At 38.5% G+C, this 21,765-nt stretch overlaps 1 protein-coding gene across 1 annotated transcript; it reads left to right on the top strand.

The window, feature by feature from the left end:
• Positions 1 to 1,538: 1,538 nt before the first annotated feature.
• LOC101167307 (eosinophil peroxidase) lies at positions 1,539 to 20,533 on the top strand. Its single transcript, XM_023961015.2, has 18 exons — positions 1,539 to 1,579; positions 2,922 to 2,973; positions 15,585 to 15,771; positions 15,868 to 15,933; positions 16,014 to 16,101; positions 16,211 to 16,386; positions 16,523 to 16,655; positions 16,905 to 17,034; positions 17,125 to 17,331; positions 17,432 to 17,795; positions 18,159 to 18,319; positions 18,390 to 18,648; positions 18,719 to 18,889; positions 18,977 to 19,214; positions 19,313 to 19,524; positions 19,655 to 19,686; positions 19,794 to 19,901; positions 19,973 to 20,533. Exons 4-18 carry the CDS (start codon positions 15,870 to 15,872, stop codon positions 19,979 to 19,981), a joined length of 2,352 nt encoding a protein of 783 aa, XP_023816783.1. The 5' UTR covers positions 1,539 to 1,579; positions 2,922 to 2,973; positions 15,585 to 15,771; positions 15,868 to 15,869; the 3' UTR covers positions 19,982 to 20,533.
• The last annotated feature ends 1,232 nt before the right edge of the window (positions 20,534 to 21,765 follow it).

The following is a 21,765-nucleotide window of genomic DNA, read 5'->3' as shown; positions in this document are numbered from 1 at the left end:
GAAAACAGCTGCGCTTGTTGAGATCATAAATAAACAATAGATCATATTTTTATGAAAGGATTGAGGCTTTTGGAGGATCATTACTGTTGGTGTTGCACAAAATTAGGAAAATGCCAAATATTTTGGAGTAATCTTAGTAATGAGCTCTATAGAACTCAACTGAAGTAGAACTGAAAAAATGACTCTAGTAAATGCTTCGAATATGTTTTATGCCTCGTCTGAAGACATTTTTTCAAGTCCTGGTAGGTTTGTCTCGTCAGCCACAGCCTTTTCTTAGCTGGAGGATATGTAAAACCTGCAGCAGCTTTAAGGCAGGAGCCCAACAGAAAAATTAAAGGCGTCTACTGTAATAGTTCTATGGATTAAGTCCCAACAGTCTTGGTGAATCCTCTGGGTTGTTTTGCTTTTTCTTCATGTATTGAAAGTTATTTCATCATTGCAATATTTATCTGTAATTTCACATATTGCGAGTTTTTCCTCATATTATGCAGCCCTCATCTAATCTATTTTCAAAGTGTTCCCATCGGTTAGTTATGATTATGAGAGCGAGAGCTGTCTGTTTACAATTTAAAATATATACTCACAAGTTGATTCAAAAGATAAAGAACACAAAAGAAATATATGCTTTTTTCTGTGAATTAGAATTTTTCCTAATCATGAATGGACATATGTTCATTTTTTAATACGGCACACACACCCATCACACTGAAAGGTTGAAGCAAAAATGAAATATTTTCATCCTCTGTTCTTAAATGCTCCTAAAGTTAAACTACAGTGGAGTTCCTTTTTTGAGTTAAAGCATTCGTATGCTCGGTTTGCTGATGTTCTCATCACAGATGTTTTCAATCAGCAGCAGGTTTTAGAAAGTTCTACATGTTGAAGTTTGGTTTAGATGCTGTGATGCGTTCATGGTCATCACTGGTGGTTCGGTTGAAGACCAAAAACCATTTACTGATTTTTTTGTGGATATGCATATGAAAATGTGTCATTCACCCAAAGCACAACCTATAGTAGTTTTTCCACAACAACTGAAGATGTTCAGTAGATCCAGACAGTCGTGGCCACAGTTATCTCTTCATACTTTGGTAGAAACTTACAGCATGTTTATAGACTTCCACCTTCATGTTTGTTTCAGCCTGACCACTTTTTCCCTTTACATTTTATTTAATTTTAAATCAATAACAAAAAATCTTGTATAGAAAGGTTGTTCAAAGTGTTAAAATTGGAAATGTTTCTATTTATGTCAATGTTTTTCAATAAAAACCCGGAAATTTTCAATTTCATTTGTGCTCTGAGCTTTTTATAAAAAAGTAGAGGAGAAAAAACAAATAGTTTTTTTAAAATAATTTTTTCAGATTTTTCGGTTCTGCCAAATTAATTCAAGTAATTAAAACACATGTTGTTTCCTTTTAAAAACAAAGTTAGTAAATTGGTAAATAATATATCGTCCAACCTGTAATGACATCATCTGATCTGCGCATGTGCACACAAAGCATCCGCCATTTTAACACCAGAAGCGCGTTCGTCCCTTTCACTGCAGATAGACGATGGAGCGGGGGAACAACGTTGTCTGACCTTGGTAAGTAAAGTTTTCTAACTTTTTTGTGTTTTTACTTAAGTGTAATCTTTTAAATGTGTTTTGACATTCGGCCACAAAGTAACTCGTCATAACAATGCCTCGTGGTTTTGTTTTAGCCAGCAAATAAGTCATTTTGCTTCATGGTAAAACTGAGCTAGCTTGTTTTGCAGGCTGGTAGAGCAGCTAAAGGCCGTGTGAAAATATTAGTCATACTTTATTACCGCGAATGTAAGGCAGGTCCTCTAACGATTATTACAACTATCATACCATTATGGGATCCCTACCGCCGGCAGTAGTAGGGCTGTTGCCCGGGGCGCAATCTCGAACCTTCTTCACCCCCCCCCCCCCCCCGTTTTTCCTCTCGCTGGTTTGTCTAAACTGCTACGCCAATTTTCACGTGAAATTAACAATATTATACGCTCTCTGTGTAGAAAACGCTGTGAGAAAGCACGTGGGGTTGGCCAACTTGCAGCTGCAGAGGACGTGATCAGGTTATCTGACCCTGAGAGGAAAAGCAGCTAAAGGTGCGGGGGAGGGGCTTAGAGTCAGCGCTTGTGATTACAGACCCCACATACACAGTGCTGCTTCCAAGTTAACAAATAAATGATTTTTATTTATAAGATTATCATGTTTTATTGGGATTACTTGGTTATTTAAAAAATGAAGGGAAAAAAATCAGGAAAGAATCTGCAGCAAAGGGAAGTTGTTTTAATCATATCATTTCATCTTTAATGGGTATCAACATTGTAAGGTTGTATCAATGCGACCAAATTTGTTACTTAATTAGTAAAATTTTGAAGACCTTTGCCACATGGATGATAAATGTTTACACCTGATGATAGTCTTGGTAAATTGTTTATTGGTGGATTTTCTTCTTGGTCTTCTGCAGTTTCAGTGCAATGTACACAATTTAAATTTATTTAAGTGGAAAGCCTTTTTTGAAAGACCCACGCCAATGAAAATTGTTTTTGGTGTTTTTCAAATAACAGTTAATAGTAGCTGTTCTTGATATGGGTGACATGGGTGGATGCCCCCATCAGAAGGGCGGTGACAAGTGATCTTTTTTTCTGATGGTTTAGCACCCACATTCTATGCCTGTGTATGTCTCTTTTTAAAAACGTATAGGTAACAGTTTTATATCCCCGTTTCAGAAGTAGCAGAGTGCATTTTGCTTTGCTAGGACAGCAAAAGGGGGAGCAGGCCTGCAGAAGCTGCTGGAAATGAAACAGAAATTTACCAGTTTACAAATTGAACAGCAAATGTAAAATCTGTTTTACGTGTAGTGAGTGAATAATACTGTCCCCCCCCCCCCCCTTTTTAAAAAAAAAAAAACTTTTTACAGATTTTTTTACCCATGTACGGTACATTGTCTACTCCAGTGTGGCTGTTATTTGGTGAGTAGATTTAACATTGTTTTGGTTTCACAAAGGTGCTGTCAAGTCATTTTTTAATGACCAATTTTCATTTGTGTTCTTTCCATCTGTTTGTCCAGTTAATGTGGAAGTGTAAAGACTGGTACTGAGGTAGCTAGGCGCTCAGAATTTTTAAACATTATAGGTTAAAGCATAAATATTTTAGGGGGTATTGATCCTATCAAGTGCATTTATTCTGCATGCATCTTTAAAACTTGGTGCTCACTTCTGACACATTTATCAAGAACTTTCCTCAAGTTACACATGTGATAAATATTATAAAGAGAAGAACATTATAACTATTAACATACGTTAAAACTAATCAGTGTTTTGTTCTTCATCACTGTGGTGATCAAAAATCCCACACCGTCACAGCTCTAGTTGACCCTAGATACTTCAAATCCTCCTTCTCCCTGTAAAATCACTCTTCCATTTGGGTTCCTCTCATTCACATATATGTAGTCATTCTTACTGCAGCTAACTTTCTTTCCTTTTCTTTCCTTTCCAGAGAAAATCTCCACCTCTTTAGCTTGTCCTCCAGCTGTTCCCTGTTCTAACTACAAATCACAATATCATCATAGTCCATGGTGACTCCTGTCTAACATCATCTGTCAGCCTGTCCATTCAGTGAAACACTTAAATCCACCTACATTAGACACATCAGGATTATTTGTAATATTAATTAGGGTAGGGATTGGGTTCATGGAGAAGGGGAAAAAAAAGTAAAAGGCCATACTACGGTGGCCCAGAAGGGTCACAACACATTAACTTTACACACAACACATTAACTTTACACACAACACTTTAACTTTACACACGACACATTAACTTTACACACGACACATTAACTTTACACACAACACATTAACTTTACACACAACACATTAACTTGACACACAACACATTAACTTGACACACAACACATTGACACACAACACAATAACTCACAACACAACACAATAACTCACAACACAACACATTAACTTACCTAACAACACTTTAACTCACAACGGAAGTATATATGGGTATCCCTTGCCTACGCCTAAGTGGCCGGAATAGGCTCCGGCAACCCCGTGACCCCGAAAGGGAATAAACGGTTAAGAAGATGAATGAATGAAATTATTCATTCATTAATGAAAATAAATGAATAATAATAATAAAGTTTTTTATAATTTATATTTGAAATAATGGGTCAAAACGTCTGGAATTTGAATGAGCTGTTGTTATATGTAAACAAAGGAAATTTTGTTTATTCTAATAAAGATGACTTTTAAATCAATGTTGAGTTTTTTGGGTAAAACATCAAAGGATGTAAACGGAGCAGTGATGACATGATAATTGCACAAGCAAATACCAAGAAACTTGGAACATTTGTCGTTCCACCTGCCATTTTCTTTTCCATAAGTCTGCTGAGGTACCAGACAGGTTTACCTGCCAGAAACACCCGAGCACAAAAACAACAGCTTTTCTCTGAGTCTTCTGTTTTACACATTAACACACAACACAATAACACACAACACAACACAATAACTTACCTAACAACACTTTAACTCACAACGGAAGTAAAGCAGCAATGGAAGTGCTTTTATTCTGAAATTTCCACTAGGCTGAGCGGCTAACCACCTAACAGAAAGTAACGTTACAGTGAGCTGTGGAGGGAGCATGATTTTTCTACAAGAGAAGATAGCAGCAGTGTTGCCAGATTGGGCAGTTTTGGTTCTAAATTTGCGGGTAAAAATGGCTTTGGCCGGGTTTGCATAATTTGGGCTGTTTTAGGGTCAGTTCGGCGAGTTTTTTTCCCTCATGAATATATAATAGGGGACTACATTAGGCTGTATGGCTGTTGAACTTCTTTGTAATGAAGCTCAGTGAACGCACCAGGTAGAGACGCTTAACGGGCTCTGTCATCTAACCTGTTGTTGGGGATGTGCAACGCCCCGCCTCTCAGAAATTGTGTTCTTTAAAGCCTGACACTGCGGCTGCGTGTAGGAGGAGATACCAGCTAAAGTTATGGTCTGATCGCTACATGGATCGGTGTCTGTGTTTATCGATCCTTTTATTATTAGTCTGAACTATCTTTTATTTTGAAAAATCAGTCCAGGAGGGGGAAAACTCAATGAAAGCTGTGTATTCTTCTTTCTCCTGATCTAATAAAAGGACAGTATTGAATATTTCTTCAGCGGACCGGCCTTCTTTCATTCATTTTCTTAACCTGCTCTATCCCCCGCTATATGCGGCTCTTTCTTCCGTGTGCAAGGCCGAAGCGCGCCGACTATCGTGTCAACCTATGATGACCGTATTTTGCGCTCTCTGTGAAGGATACACTGGAGGAGCGCGGGGGGAAACAACTCTCAGCTGCAGAGGATGTGAACAGGTAGAGAGGCGGGGGAGGGGCTTTGGCTTCAAACTGTCAGAGAGATGCAAACACGGCGTCAGATTTAGATACAGCTTTCACTGCAGGAGTTGAAGCAGAGACTTTCCCTGGGATGATCTTATGATCTCAAACATGGAAACATGATTACCAAGTAGAGGTCTCCAAAATACTAAACCCCATCTCTCCACATTCTTGGTGTCTAGTGTTGCGGAGTGGGTGTGTTTGTTTGTGTGTGTATTGGGGACCGCACGCGCCTGTGTGAGAGGAGGGAGCGGAAGAAAGGAGAGGAGAGGAGCGCCTGCAGGACAGAGAGGGGTGTGACAGCGGAGGGAGGAGTGTGCGTTCATATTGTGTGTGTTTAGAGGAAGGAGAAACGTGATAAAGAGTTTCTGGCAACACTGCTGCTAGCTGCTCCTTTAGAAAAATCATGCTCCCTCCACAGCTCACTGTGTCATTACTTTCTGTTAGGCATTTAGCCGCTCAAATTTCAGAATAAAAGCACTTCAATTGCTGCTTTACTTCCGTTGTGAGTTAAATTGTTGTGAGGTAAGTTAATGTGTTGTGTTGTGACCCTTCTGGGCCATGAGTTAATGTGTTGTGTTGTGAGTTAATGTGTTGTGAGTTATTGTGTTGTGTGTAAATTTAATGTGTTGTGTGTAAAGTTAATGTGTTGTGTTGTGACCCTTCTGGGCCACCGTATTCTTACTGAATAAAAACTAAAGTGCCTCAAAGGTGAAGTTACACTTTTTCGCCAGCAGGGGGCGTTTATGTCCGTGAGGCTGTTTTAAGCAAGTCAAAATGGCGGACAACAACAGCGCTGGACCATCAATGGATTCTTCAACATCATTAAAAGGTTAGCCCAGTAAGATATACCAAATTGATTCTAAAATTTATATATGCAACACACTTAATTGTGTGCTGTCATTTCAGTGAACAATCACTACTTAAGATCATCTAGAACAGGGGTGCTCACACTTTTTTGGCATGTGAGCTACTTTTGAGTCGACAATGTCTTGAAGATCTACATGTTTATTTGTACATTGTTGTTTATGTACTGATGATTAAAAACAAAGATTACACAAAGATACTTTTGTATTAACAGATGAGGAGTTTTATTACAAAGACAGAAAGCAGTGACTATTGTATCCCCTTGCTCTGTTGTAAACCGTGCAATGCGGGGAGAGTGGCATTTCAAAGGCGCTGATGGCTGCATACGAAGCGCGTGCCACGCAAAAAAAAACTCTTCCTTAATGAACTTATGTATCGGGTGAGAACTACAGAGGCGATAGCAGGAGGACACACGCAGGGCAGCTTCAATAAACACTCTGGTTGTCCTCTAAAACCTGTTCTCTGAGTACCAGCCCCCCCCCAATCCATGAAAACTAGCGGGTTTTCATGGATTGGGGGGGGGCCAACAGAAAATAACAAATTTTTCATTTTCAAAATTCCATTTTTAGTGTGGCATTGGTAATATATTCTCATATATATGCATGTAGGCTATCGAATAGCATAATATATTTACCCTTTAAATCTGTTGTCCCTTCTGTCTCTCTTTAGAACTGTATTCACCAGGAGGGAGGTGAAGAGCTGCTCTGGGACTGGGTTCATTATCACTGAGGATGGGGTGATCGTTACCTGCGCCCACATTCTCCAGGGGAACAGCTGAGTGGAGGTGAGCGACAGCAACGTTGTTTTACTAAAACTTGAATTTCAAAGTTGGAGGAACAGGAAGAAGGTCTGATGGTGTCCTCTCTGTTTTCCAGGTGGAGCTTCAGAGCGGCCAAAAAATTCCTGCCACAATCCAAAAAACGGACAAGGAGGCTGACATTGCCCTTCTAAAAATTAATTCGTTGGTGAGAATGTGCTTCCTCTGTAGAGATGGGAGCTGTAGATGTCAAGCAGAGATCTTCTGATGTAGTAGGTGGTGTCAAGGATCTGCTCAAATCTGCGTTGTCTTCATCGCCCTCCCACGGATGAAGCTGCCCACCCTAAAGTTGTGCGGCCAGGCTCTCGCACAATATGGTGAGTGATGTTCATCTGAGCAGAAGGTGGATTCTGACATTCAGAGTATGACGCTGTGATTGGTTATTAAGAATCATAACGGACACAGGTGCAGACATGTCACTTCCTGTATGTGAGCAGTGAAGGTCAATCAGTACAATGAAGATGACTGAGTTCTACTAACTCACTGGTTTAACTAAATGCGTTTTCTTTTTTTTAGAACCAATTTGTTTTTTATGTCCTTCTGCAGTTGTGGAGTGAAGGACCAGATATTTTTAGTGATTCTTCTTTTTATCTACACCTGAGTAAAAATGTGCCCCCCCCCCCCCCCCCCCCCACCACCACCACCAATGTCAAAACCCACTAGAATCAACATGCACTATGCAGGACAGGGAAGTTTTTGGGATGCACAATATAAAGCTGGCATCTCAATTGCTGCCTCGTCTGAAGACATTCTTCAATGGGCTGAGACCGCTCTGGGGAAGAAAGCTGTCTATGAGTCTATTTGTTCTTGTTTGAAAATAATCTGTATCGCCACCTAGAGGGCAGTAGAGGCGATGTCCAGGGTGGAAGCCGTCTCTGGTGATGTTCTGGGCTTTGCTGAGGGAGAGGGAGCTGTAGATGTTAGGCAGAGATCCACTCTGATGTGGTAGGTGGTGTCAAGGATCTGCTCAAATCTGCGTTGTCTTCATCGCCCTCCCACAGACAAAGCTTCCCACTATGACAGTGGGAAGCTCTTCAGCTGTCCGGGCAGGGGAGGGCATTATTAGCTTAGGGAGCCCTCCAACTTTTACAGGAACGGTCACGACAGGTATCATAACGACCAACAAAAGGAGCGGCAGGAATATTCAAAGCCTTGGCAACCGGATGTACATCCAACACAGTGCATCCATGATGGTAAACTCCCGTTGCAGTTGGTCAGTGTGTCCGTGAGAATCGTTCAGAACTTTCTGACTGCAGCTTCTCCTGTTTTCTTTCAGCAAGGATTCTCGGGGGGGGGGGCAATTACTGAATATGGTGAGTGATGTTCATCTGACATTCAGAGTGTGACACTGTGATTGGTCATTAAGAAACGTAAAGGAAACAGGAAACCCTGTCGGTGCAGACGTGTCACTTCCTGTATGTGTGAGCAGTGAAGGTCAATCCAAACTGTCATCTGTACGATGAAGATGACTGGGTTCTACTAACTCACTGGTTTAACTAAATGGGTCCAGGTCGTTTTATTCTTTAGAACCATATTGTTTTTTTATGTCCTTCTGCAGTTCTGGACTGAAGGACCAGATATCTTTTAATGACTCTTTCTATTTACACCTTTGACAAAGCTGCCCACCTCAGTGACGCTTGGGAGCTCTTTAGCTGTGCGGCCAGGTGAGAGTGTCCTGGCCTTTGGCAACCCTCCAGGTTTTGAGGGAACAGTAACAGAGGGGATTGTCACCACAGCGAAGAAGAAGGGTGACAGGATAAAGTCCCTGGCCTCCAACCGGACATACATCCAACACAGCGCCTTCATGATGGTGAGCTCCCGATGTAGTTGGGTCAGCGTGTCCGTGAGAATCGTTCAGAACTTTCTGACTGCAGCTTCTCCCCGATTTCTTTCTGGACTGAAGGACCAGATATTTTTTAGTGATTCTATTTACACCTTTGAGCGAAAATTTGACCCCCCTCACAAATGTCAAAACCCACCAAAATTGGCACACACATCGTACCTGATGACATGAATTTTGGGCATAGTGAACGGCCCATGTTCATGGATTGATGGCCACGTTCTAATGCACACTGATAGCAGGGATTAACGACACACACTAGAGCCGGCCTCAGCAGCGTGTTTGCGTTTCTTCCACGGAAACAAACGTCCAAACTTTTGAAAAAATTGATCTCATTTGTGCATTTATCACCGCTAGCTCTGCAGAGGAAGCGGGTGCTGGCGGGGCGCAACGCAGACTCTTCCTGGAAGGGGCTGTTCTCACTGGTCTATATCAGCTTGTGAGAACCCGCTCATTTTCGTGGATTGGGAGGGGCTGGTGCTTTTTAGAGGAATACTCATAAATGCGTGAATGAATCAAAACAGCGCTTTGGGGTTTCTTTTAGTGAGGAAAAAACATTCCAATACACTTAAAAAGATCCAAAATTTGATTTTGAATGGTTTAGATAAGGCTAAACATCATTTGTAGTAATTACTTCATTAGTTAGGGTTAGAAAATTAACAGCTCCATGCTGTGTGCATGGAGCTCAAATATGCACAGGGCATTCCTGTCTCCACCTTCATCCCCTTCTAATTTTATTTAGATACAATAGTTTTGGATTCAAATATTGAAGTGGTTAAATTTAGGGCCTTAAAATGGTTAAGGTTACGGCCACATATTCACCTGGTAAGGATCACATGAAGGCAGATGGTTAAGATAAAGGCCAAAAATAAATGGTTCAGCTTAAAGTAAATCACATTTAGAATTTAAACATTAAAGGGACGATTAGGTTACCGGTACTCATTGGCTGCCTCTGCTGGACAGAGAGGGAGATGGACCTTGGTGATGAGAAAGAAAAAAACAAGAAATCTGGATGAAAACATTTGGATTGAATTATATTTATATTTTACAACAAACAACCAAAAAAGACAAAAAAAATTGAATCTAAAGTAATAAAACAAACAAATAAAAAATATTTTAAAACAAATGTAATAAAACAAATAAAAATATTTTAAAACAATATTTTAAAACAATCAAGAAAATCGATATGATCTGTGTTTATAAGATTACACTTGGCTTTCCTCAGTAACCTGTTGTTTCTTTAAATGTCACACATATTTGGTCCTTGTTCCCAAAGTTAGGTATTAACTTGTGACATTTCCTCAATTACATTTACTAACTTCATGAAAAACATCCACTCACTGCATCCTATGTTTTAGCTTTTCTAATGGAAAACACAGTCTTACTCACTTATATTCTTACTTTAGACTGTTTTTGTGTGGTCAGCCTTTACACATCAAAAATAAACTGATTATAAGTTTTATTCTGTTTGAAATGCATTTCAAATCACAATTTTAAAAATATTTTTAAGCTGTCTAAACCTATGGCATCAAAACGACAATGTTGAAAGTGTTACATCACTGCAAAGACTGAATCTTAAGAAAGTAAAAAAAAACTTGTTTTAAGAAAAACGTCTGTAACGCAAGAAGAATAATCTCATCTAAAACATGTGCATGTGCTGCAAAATGTAGGAAATGGGTCTTTGGCTTTGAACAAAAATGTTACTGATAGAAATAAGTGATAGGTTTGTAGTTTTTATTGTTTTGTTTTAGTGGTTTTAGTTGAGCAGTTGTCTTACATGTTGGATAACTGGGCAACTGGTGGTAAAAAGTTTAATCAGAGGGGGTTATTATGAGAATAGCTCTTTCAGCACATATTCTTATTTTTTGCTGCACAACAGCATCTAGCTGCTGTGATTGGATGGGAGAAAAAAGATCAAAAAGCATTGAAGTCATAATAAGATTTCGTGTTTGACTTGACTTTTTTGCATTTTCAAATCAAGTTAATCCACTACAGCTGGAATGTCTTTTTTGATACACAATTTTATTTTGTAGGCAATTGTCAAAAATATAACGCTATTCTATTTTTTTTATTTTATTTGTATAGCACTTTTCCTGCTACAAAGCATCTTAGAGTGCTTCCCATAATTGAATAGATATTAGTAAGATAAAAATAATAGTTAAAACAGTAAACATAATAATAAAATAAAATAAATAAAATACACATCCAATTCATAAACACCCAACAAGTTAAGTCAAATAAATTTAATTAATTGTTAAGATTTATGAAATCAAATGAAAACATGTGGACAAGTGAAAACTACATAAAGCTTTACTAAAAAGATGAGTTTTCAGTTTTTCCTAAAAACCTCCTCAGTGGATGAAGCCCTCGTGTCCTCAGACAGGCTGGTCCACAGGCGAGGCCCACAGTGCTGAAATGAGGACTTGCTGTGGGTTCTTGTTCAGACTTTTGGGACCACCAGCAGACCTGAGGACTCTGGGAGGGTCAGAAACTCAAAGTAAATCTGATAAAAATGATGGGTCAGTTCCATTGAACCTTTTGTAAACCAATAAAAGAACCTTTAAATCTATCCTAATGCTGACTTGGAGCCAGTGCAAAAATGTCAAAACTGGAATAATATGAATGAATAATATGCGCTTTCTTTGTGGTTCTAGTTAAAAGGCATGCAGCCGAGTTTTATTCAAGCTTCAGCCGATCAAATGGCTTGATTGGTCTGAAAAGCTTAAAAATATACTTTTCCAAACATTGAAGGGGGATTTTTATGGTTATGTTCAGAAAAAAACGAACCCAAAATGTCTCTTTGTGTTAAATTTTGCAACCTGTACAGTAGATGAACGACTGTGAAGAAGTGTGTAAATTGCTGTATTTGTAAACCTGGTGCAGATGTTCCTTTCCATTTCTTCACTTAAACAAGACAAGTGCACCAAGCTGAAGTATACATTGCAAGCCCCATCCCGGCACTGCCAATATTAGTTGGGTCAAATCTGCTAAATAAGAAAATATTAACTGTTTTTTAAAATTGTTTTATTATTATATTGCAGGAAATGCACGTGAGCTTAAGTGTTTATGTTCTTGTCATTCTTGCCATATCTTTATGACCTTCTGGTTTATGGCAAAGGAAGTAGGTCACTTCTGTCCATGAAGTGTTGAACTGTATGGTTCAGTCATACAGACTGTAAAAAAAGATTCCTTTTCATTTTTTGATCTTTGTAATTTGATTTCCCCATGGAACTGCTCCTGACAGTGAGAAAAGTCACCCTCTGGTGTAAAACAGAAGACTCAGAGAAAAGCTGTTGTTTTTGTGCTTAGGTGTTTCTGGCAGGTAAACCTGTCTGGTACCTCAGCAGACTTATGGAAAAGAAAATGGCAGGTGGAACGACAAATGTTCCAAGTTTCTTGGTATTTGCTTGTGCAATTATCATGTCATCACTGCTCCGTTTACATCCTTTGATGTTTTACCCAAAAAAAAACTCAACATTGATTTAAAAGTCATCTTTATTAGAATAAACAAAATTTCCTTTGTTTACATATAACAACAGCTCATTCAAATTCCAGACGTTTTGACCCATTATTTCAAATATAAATTATAAAAAAATTTTATTATTATTATTCATTTATTTTCATTAATGAATGAATAATTAATATATATATACATACACACATTTTTTAGGAACTCTTGGATTTTCATCATTCTTGTTAATGTTAAAAGATAAAAGTTCTTGGGGATTTTTGTCAAATAACTCCATGAGTGTATGAGTCTGGAAAAGGCTTGCTTGAACATTTACGTTCATTAGGAGATCCTGACAGCACAGGTCAGTTACAAAACTGCACACAAGCAAAACAGAACAATCCTTGATCTTTCCAATGGAACTGATCAAAGTGTTACCTGTACAAAGAAAAGGGAGTGAGACTATTTCCTAAAACCAATAAAAAAAACAGGTCAGCTTGAGGCTCATATTTGCTAAACTTAGTCATGATTTCTGCTGGTTTGGGATTAAAACAAGGAACTATTACACATTTTATGGTTTCAATGGGTCGTGTTCTGTGTGCATATGAGCTAATAGGTCTATTTATGAATAAAAGTAATTATATTTGAATTATTTACATGCTTATGTGAATGTATGTATTGTGCATAAATATTTTCCAATCAGTTCATGACCAACAGTAATGTGTTAAAAATATCTCTGTATAGCCAAGTTTCTGTTGTTTATCTTTTTTGGTTTTAATTATGCTTAAAATAAACCATTTCCAAATCCAAGTTCAAATGAATTAAAGTTGAAATTGTCTAGTTTTTCAGCTCTGTTTTATCGGAGCATGTCTGCTGCTAACTACTGTTGTTTTTGTACTAGGATTAAATGCTTTGTGCTTATTTCAGAAAACCTTAATTTCAGCAGAATGAGCTAATGAGGCTGCTTTGATTTACAGGATATAGGGTTTAATATTCTTCAATCATTTACATGGGGCTGATAAAAAAACAGAATTGGGTCAAGATAAGACGTGTTGCATGTTCTTTTTTAATGGTCTGCGGGAAAGGCATGCAGGAACATAATGAACAAAAACAGTTTCCCTATCATTTTCCCAAAGATGGGTTTGGTTTGAATCATTCAGCTTTTAATTGTTTGTTCATCTCAGAAGGAGTCGATCATTGTCTGAATAACTTCCTGGAAAAGACGACCAAACATTAGCTATTGTTCACCAAACTGTTACATGTGTTTCAAAGTTTTTTGGTTATTTAGCCTTTAATCTGTTTGAAACGGTGTGGCAAAAATTATTTAATAAATGAAAAAATGGTTCGCCTTTAGCCAAATGCTGATGATTGTTTTTATTTAACCTCATCAATAAAAGAATATGGTTTAGAATAGCAGTAAAAATAAAAATGCTATTGCAGTTTATCTGAAAACTTATCCATAACAGAATTTTACATTCTCATCACATACTGTGTGCTTTGTACTGTAGATTTGCACATCGGATGGGAAAGTCTTTTCAGACAATGAAAAAGTAAATTCTGAAAAAGTAAATTTGATTTCTTTATCTACAGTTTATCAGCAAAAATTTGAGAATTATTGGCTAGATTAGGAATTTGAATTGTTTATGTTTAAGCGATTCCATTGATTTTGTATAAAAAAAAAACACCACAAATTTTCTGCAGCTATAGCTGCATAAACATAATCAAATCCGATAAAAAATGTTTTGCAGCAGTTTTAGATTAAGTTGGATGTGATTGAATCAATTCTTCTACTTTTGCAGTAATTCAACTAAATTTTTATTTGTAAAGACCAAATTCACAACAATAGTTGTCTCACTGGGCTAGTTAGAAGGATAAATGAATTATTCAGTCTTTTTTTGTTTTCTAATGGAGCTTTGTTACAATTTTCAGGGACATGTCCAGTATGACACAATTGTTTATTTGTAGGTCAAAGAATTCCCAAGCCCAGCGCTGTTTGAATTGCCATTACAGTAAGTTCGACTGTATGTCGGCTGTTCCTGTTCCTTGTTTCACAGGCTTTTGATTCCATTACAATCTTATCAACCTTCTACTGCAGAGGAAACCTTGAGTTAACACAGAAATATGTTAATGATCAAACAGATTTTTATGACTCAATTTAATGCATTTTTTACATTATGGGGATAAAAGTTATTCAAAGAAAACACGTAAAAATGGAGAACTTTTTTGTCTTATCTTTTTCACCTTTGCAATTTGTCCTCAAATTCTAGATTTAAACTCCAGTCATTTTAATCCTGGTGACAAGTTTTTACCGTTTTTTCTAATCAAGAACACTTCCTGCACACAGTTATAAGCATTTTTCAGATGATAATTCTTATTCAACTTTTATTTAACCCCATAAAGACCCACTGAGATACCGATTGCTTTTTTGGGTTAACCAATAGGTCATCAAGGCATCAAACAAAAGAGTTAAACAATAAAAGAAAGTCAAATAAAAAGCAATACAAATAAAATCATAAAATATACTATAAAATACATAACATTTAAGAGTAGAATTGTTAAAAATCAGAAGAATAACAAATTTTAAAAAAGCAGAAAAAGTCTTGTTTTTTCAAATTAAATTGGAAAAAAGCAGCAAATTAAAAACTTTCCCAAAGTTGGACCTTAGTTATAAAATCAAGAAGAAAAAACATGTTTTTTTTAGTTCTATAGTGTTTGCTATACACAAATTCTCATCAAGACATCAATAGAGGAAAATTAATTTAAAAGTATCAAAATGCTTTGACACCTATTGATACAACTATGCCTTAAACCACTTCGACTCCAAATTTACCTAAATTTATCCCCTCCTTCAAAGCATTAAAATGAGTTACATTTATTTTTTTCATAGCTGAAAATTAATGCAGGCACCAAGAGGTCAAACCATTCAGGGACTCGTTTGTTTTTTGTCTTTTTAAACTTGAAGTTTGCATTCATCAAATCACAATCAACATTTATTTTATTTTATACATTATCTAAGATGAATAAAAATGTCAGGAAAACAGAAATAAACGCTTTCTAAGTATAAAGAATGTTAATAAAACACGAATTATCATTTATTAACAAAATCCCTAACTTTTCATTTAAGTTTTCCAGGTTTATCTACAGGGAGGAAAAAAACTTCCTTCTAATTAGAGTTTTTTCAGAAAATTCATTATCAGTGAGCTCAGAGTAATAACTCCTCCGACAGACAGCCCTTCCTGATGGACAGAGACAAGGAAGAAGGAAGTGCTCTTACTGACAGAAGCCTCACCTGCTGAACTTTGAGGGCGAGGCCTCCTCTCTATCCACTGCATAAAAGGGCCACAATGTCAGAGGCAGCATCACACAAGCTCCAGAGAGCATCTGAACCCTGCACAGAAATCATCACAAACCAGGTAAAATGAGCTTAGATGAGCTTAATTTAACTCAATATGCTGTCATTTCTGATCGTCTTCTGACCGTTCTGCCCTTGGTGTGCTTATTTGTTGCAGAGATGCTTCTTTCTGTTCTTTTTGTGATGGGCATTAGCCTGGTGCCTGCTCAATCCAAGCCTACAGGTAATTGGCTTTAGTCTAGACATAGAAAGATGTTTATTGTTATCACTGTTTTGTTACTAAATTTACATGTATCTGTCCAGGTGAGACTCTCGGCAGTCCATTTGTTCAGCAGTGCTTTGAGGAGGCCAAGAAAATAGTAGATGATGCATACAAATACTCCAGAGAGGAGTAGGTTCATTCAGTTTTTCATCTTAGTCTAAAATTCAGAAACAAACTATGTTCTTTTGTGACAATAACGCTGCAAAATATTTAATGTTTGGGACCTGTTGTCTTGTAGGAGTCTAAGGAGAGTTCGTAAGGAAGTAGTGAGACCCCATGATGCCTTGCGTCTGCTGAAGCAGCCCCGTGGTGACACCCGCTCTGCCGTGAGGTCCGCTGACTATATGGCCCAAACGCTTCGCCTTGTCCATGACAAGGTGCATCATTTGCACAAACGTTCCCTCAACGCAACAGGTGAGGCATGACAAGATGAAGCTCAGCGTCCCTCCTCTGGTGATCCCATCTGCTTTAGACGTGCAGCTTCATAATGTGAGGGAGGTGATTGGCTTAGAGGCCACAGTTGGATATAAACTTTCGACTTTCCTTTCAGATTTGCTCACTGAAGAAGACATTCTGAAACTTGCTGAGATAAGTGGATGCGCAGCACAAGCCCGACTTCCACAGTGCCTCACCATACCCAACCTGAACAAGTACCGCACACCCACCAGTGTCTGCAACAACTTGTAAGAGAAACACTGGAAAACAATAAACTAAAATTCAAATTTTCCCTGCTGTGCCTTTTAACTTGTTTTTTGACATTAGACTGGATCTACAGTGTTTAACCATGCTTTAATGTGACACCAAACAGTACTAGATTTGGACTTACCTTTAATTCTGCTTTGATTATGAATTGGGCCTTTTTATGCTCTTTTAAAGACATTTCTAAGATTATAACACCTTCTTAAACAAGAATACTTGTTTTTTCTATCGAGAAAAAATCCTCGGCTTGGAGCCTCCAACACCCCCTTCACCCGCTGGCTGCCCGCTGAGTACGACGACGGCATCTCTCAACCCAAAGGATGGAACAGGAAAAGAACATTCAACAACTTTGTGCTCCCATTGGTGCGACTCATGATGCCTCAAAGGCTCTTTGCCACACTCCCATATCTCTTAAGGATTGTTCACTGTAGAATTTCTGTTTTGCACTTTCAGGTACGAAAAGTGTCCAACAACATTCTGAGCATGACTGATGCAAGCGTGGTCAACGATGGGGAATTTACCCACATGGTCACTCTGTTTGGCCAGTGGAACGACCACGACCTCAGTTTCACGCCGTTCTCCCCCAGCATCCGCTCCTTCACCAGCGGCTTGAACTGCGATGAGAGTTGCGAGCAATCTGAGCCTTGCATCCCCATCCCTGTTAGTGTCAAACTCAAATGGAAAAAGTATTTTCCATTTGTCTTTTCATCTGTTTTTCTTATAGTTCTCTCTTTTTTCTAAAAAAAAAAAAAAAAAATAGATCCCTCCTGGTGACCCCCGCCTGCCCTCCCGCCCGGACAGCTGCATCCCCGCCTTCAGATCTGCCCCCGTTTGTGGAACAGGGTACTCTGCCTACAACTTTGGAGGAGAGCCCAACAAGAGGGAGCAGATCAACGCACTCACAGCCTTCCTGGACTTGGGACAGGTGTATGGATCTGAGGAGAAACTGGCCCTGTTCCTCCGTAACCTCAGCAGCGATGCTGGTCTGATGCGAGTCAACACAGAGTTCAGAGACAACGGCAGAGAACTGCTGCCCTTCCACCCCATGCAGGTGCAGATGTGCGCCACTCGCAGAAAAATCACCAAAGACACCAATGCCCAAGAAGTGCCGTGTTTTATCGCAGGTCAGTCATTTTAGAGTTTTAACTTACAGATAATATCATGAACAAAATTACCAATAACCTTTTGTTGTCTGTGTGATTTAGTAGGTTTTTAACAATTAAATCAGACGTTATGTTACCCTGTACTTGATTAGTAACTACTAAGGATACTTGGACTTTCCGTTATTACAAGAAAGGATAATTCTGTAAAGTACATTATTCTGAAATAAGGCTTCTAAACCTAAATAAAACTTTCATTTCACAAAACGTTTTTTAAAAAAATCTTAAAAATGAACTTTTAATAGTTCGTTTTCATTGAAATCTTTATTTGTTGCAAAAAAAAAAACTCATTGGCAGGAAATTTACTTGATATGTTTCCCTTCAAAGGTGATGTTCGTGTGGACGAGAACATCGCTCTGACATCCATTCACACACTGTTTGTGCGAGAACACAACCGCCTTGCTCGGGGGCTGAAGAACCTGAACCCACACTGGGACAGTGAGACGCTCTACCAGGAGGCCCGCAAGATCATGGGAGCTTACACACAGGTAGGAGCGTCCCTAAACAAGCATGGTCCACTGCGTTTGTATTTTTCACTCACATCCTATTTTGTTTTAGAAAATTGTGTTCAAAGACTACCTGCCTCATATCGTGGGCGATGACGCGATGAGGAACCAGCTCGGCCGATATCCAGGCTACAATCCTGACATTGACCCCAGCATCGCAAACGTCTTTGCAACAGCAGCTTACCGCTTTGCTCACTTGGCAATCCAACCAGCTCTATCCAGACTGGATGCAGACTACAGGGAGCATCCCCAGTTCCCCAGTGTGCCCTTATATGAGGCCTTCTTCACCCCCTGGAGAGTGGTCTTTGAGGGTGAGTACTAAAAGACAAAAGCATGAAGGTAGTGGGTTATTGTAGACTTACGAACTTATTACTCTTTCAGGTGGAATTGACCCTGTGCTGCGTGGTCTGTTGGACCAACCCGCTAAACTGAACACCCAGGATCAAATGTTGGTGAATGCTTTGAGGGAGAGGTTGTTCCAGTTCGTGCAGCACCTGGCTCTGGATCTTGGTTCTCTAAACATGCAGCGATCACGAGATCATGGCATACCTGGTACATTCCCCAAGAATTTTGCACTCTATTTTTTATTAATACTTAATTCTAATATTGACCTTGCTCTTCTTTTCCCGTTCTTTGCAGGCTACAATGCATGGCGGAAATTTTGCGGCCTGTCCCAGCCTAGCAACCTAGCGGAGTTGACCGAAGTTTTGAAAAATGAAGAGCTGGCTCGCAGACTGTTGGAGCTCTACGGGACGGCTGATAACATGGACGTCTGGCTTGGAGGTGTGGCAGAGCCCTTCGTGCGCGGCGGTCGAGTGGGGCCCCTGTTCGCTTGCTTGATTGCAACCCAGTTCCAGAAGATCCGCCAGGGGGACAGGTCAGTTTTGAAGTCATGCTCTTTTTTTTATTGTGTTAATGTAAAGGGTTCTATCAATAAAAACCCAATGATAACAAATGATCATTGTTGTTTCACAGGCTGTGGTATGAGAACCCAGGCGTCTTCACTCGAGGCCAGAGGGCTGTTTTGGGTTCAGTTAAACTGTCCAAAATCATCTGTGACAACACTGACATTACATCGGTTCCCGTGGATGCCTTCAAAGTCGTCTCAAGAACAAATAGGCGGGTTCTCTGCTCCAGGCTTTCTAGTCTTAACCTGTCACCTTGGAGAGACAGATCCTGTGGCTTCGGTAAGAGACTCAATAATCAAATATGTTGTTCCTCTTGGATATTTTTCTGCACTACATCCAGTTACTCATTTTCTGTTTAAAATGTGTTTTTTATCTGGTCACTTCTCATTCATCCTGTTTGATCTTCCAGGTGAAAACTGTGTCGGGAAAACATATCAAGAGGTACATTTTCGATTTTTTTCATTTACTTTCAAGAAGAACATTTTTTTCAGCAAGTTTAGTTTTTATTAACTTTTTAAAAACTATATTCTTCATTACTTCAATTGCAGGATTATTATGAGGAGGACCTAAACAACATAGATTTAAATGAGTTGGATCAGACTGACCCTCAGGTCAACCCAGACCCTCAGGAAGACCTGGAAAACCTGAACAATGAGGTAGGCTGTTTATTCTGTTGTTCATTGTTTCTTCTTTTTTTGTTTTCTAAACCACACTTATCTCTTCTCAGATCCAGTAGATCATCATCAGAACCACACAGTCTGGCTTCTTGGTTCTTGTGAGCATGTGCAGCTCCTCCTCAGTCATGAATTTTACAACAAAACAGAACTGCATCCACATGGACTAGTCGGTCCACGTGTCATCCGAGGGATCAGTTCATGAGATTTTGTCCCACTTGGCATTAAAAGATGAATTGTTGCGAAGGACAAATCTCTAAAAGTTACCTATTGGAAATCGTTTGCCATTTTGACTCAGCATATGTTCAACCATAAAATTACATTTTTATGTTATATTTTGGTTTACAAAATGAATTTACAAAAATGGCATTTTGAATATGAATGAATCAGATCTGCCAAACCATGTTACAGCTTGCATTTTAAAAAGATTTCTTTTGCTTCCTTCTTTCTTTTTGGACAGTTTTAATGATTTACCAGAGTTTAAATAAATGTTTCATGCTTGAATTAGAAATTAATTTTCTCTAGATGAATTCTCGGTCTGCATTGTTTTACCTCAGTCATTTCATTGTACCTTGTATTTCACATCCTGCTTTTAATAAAATATTAAACAGAAAGAATGTCTGCGGCTTTTTCTTAATAAAACAGAATCAGTGACTGTAAACTGATTTTAAAAAAAAGATAGTTTCCGCTTTAAAATAAAATACCTTCATGGTCAAAATATCCGGATTGGGAATTTCCAGGAGGGACTCTTTCAAGTTCTATTTAAAACCTGTTAAAAAGCTGAATTACTTTTTGCAGAAATTGCATTCATGAGAAGGGACAGTTTATTTAAACTTTTGAGTCAATAGGCTTTGGACAGATGGGGTTAAGTAGAAGCTGTCTTGTAATGTAATGCCCAGCACCAAACAAAGACAACAGTTGTCCAGAAACCCTTGATTACCACTGTTAAACACGGCTGTGAACGAATAATGATTTGGGCTCATGTTGCAGCCACACAATCGGAGCATCTTGCTTGCAAATGATCTTTACTTCTTTGGTCTTTTGTCTAAGTTTCTGTCTGTGGTTTCTGACTTTGAAAGACGGATCTGGCTAACATGTCTTTCCAAACACAGAAAGGTAGCTTCTCACACACCCGTGAACTTTTGTAATTCCTTTCTTGTCAAATCTTGAGGTTAAGTCTTTTTCAATCTTTGCTGCTTCTTCTTTTTCTGCCCTTTTTAACTTCCTTTTGAGAAAGATTGGGACATGACTGAGACTTTCAAAACATTCAGAAGCAGAAACCAACCAGAAACTATACAGAGTAACATTTAATTTTAACTGAAGTCAAAAAGCCTGTTTCCTTTTGTTATTCTGACACTAAAAATATAATTAAGACTGTTAAAGTTTTATAAGTGTAGAAAACTGAAGTTCTTGTTGCTAACAAACTGTAATTTGACCTGCATCTGCAGCCTGACAAAAGCTTGTAAAATTATTTACATGGTTTTTGGCAACACGAGAGTCAAAAAAAAGAGCCACAAGATCTGGTCTAAAATGCAGTCTGTGTGGGAAAGAAACACAATATTCCAAACTTTCTGTTTGGTTATTCTTTTAATTTTATAACTAAACTGCTTCATTGTGTGAATCATTCAACAACATCTACTAGAGATTTGCTTAAATCCATTTTTTCCCATTATGATGCATTATGGAACACAGAACATAAATATGAAGTGTCCATATTTTCTCTTTTTTCTTTCCAATATATTTTTTACTATGTTGCATCTGTCCAAACATATGGTGTTGGTTGAGGCTACTCAATTCATTTTTTTGAACTAACTTGTTTCAATTATAAACATGTGCATCTTTTTCA

This window comes from Oryzias latipes, chromosome 12 (genome assembly GCF_053564925.1).
Source record: "Oryzias latipes strain Hd-rR chromosome 12, Olatipes_Hd-rR_3.1".
NCBI classification, from domain to species: domain Eukaryota; kingdom Metazoa; phylum Chordata; class Actinopteri; order Beloniformes; family Adrianichthyidae; genus Oryzias; species Oryzias latipes.
This window is presented reverse-complemented; position numbering and strand designations above follow the sequence as displayed.

Excerpts from the sequence above, each read along its gene's own strand:
- LOC101167307 (XM_023961015.2), top strand. The coding sequence starts at position 15,870 with ATGCTTCTTTCTGTTCTTTTTGTGATGGGCATTAGCCTGGTGCCTGCT. Across the intron at positions 17,332-17,431 it reads AGCCTTGCATCCCCATCCCT|ATCCCTCCTGGTGACCCCCG; the intron begins GTTAGTGTCAAA and ends AAAAAAAAATAG. Across the intron at positions 18,320-18,389 it reads TCATGGGAGCTTACACACAG|AAAATTGTGTTCAAAGACTA; the intron begins GTAGGAGCGTCC and ends ATTTTGTTTTAG.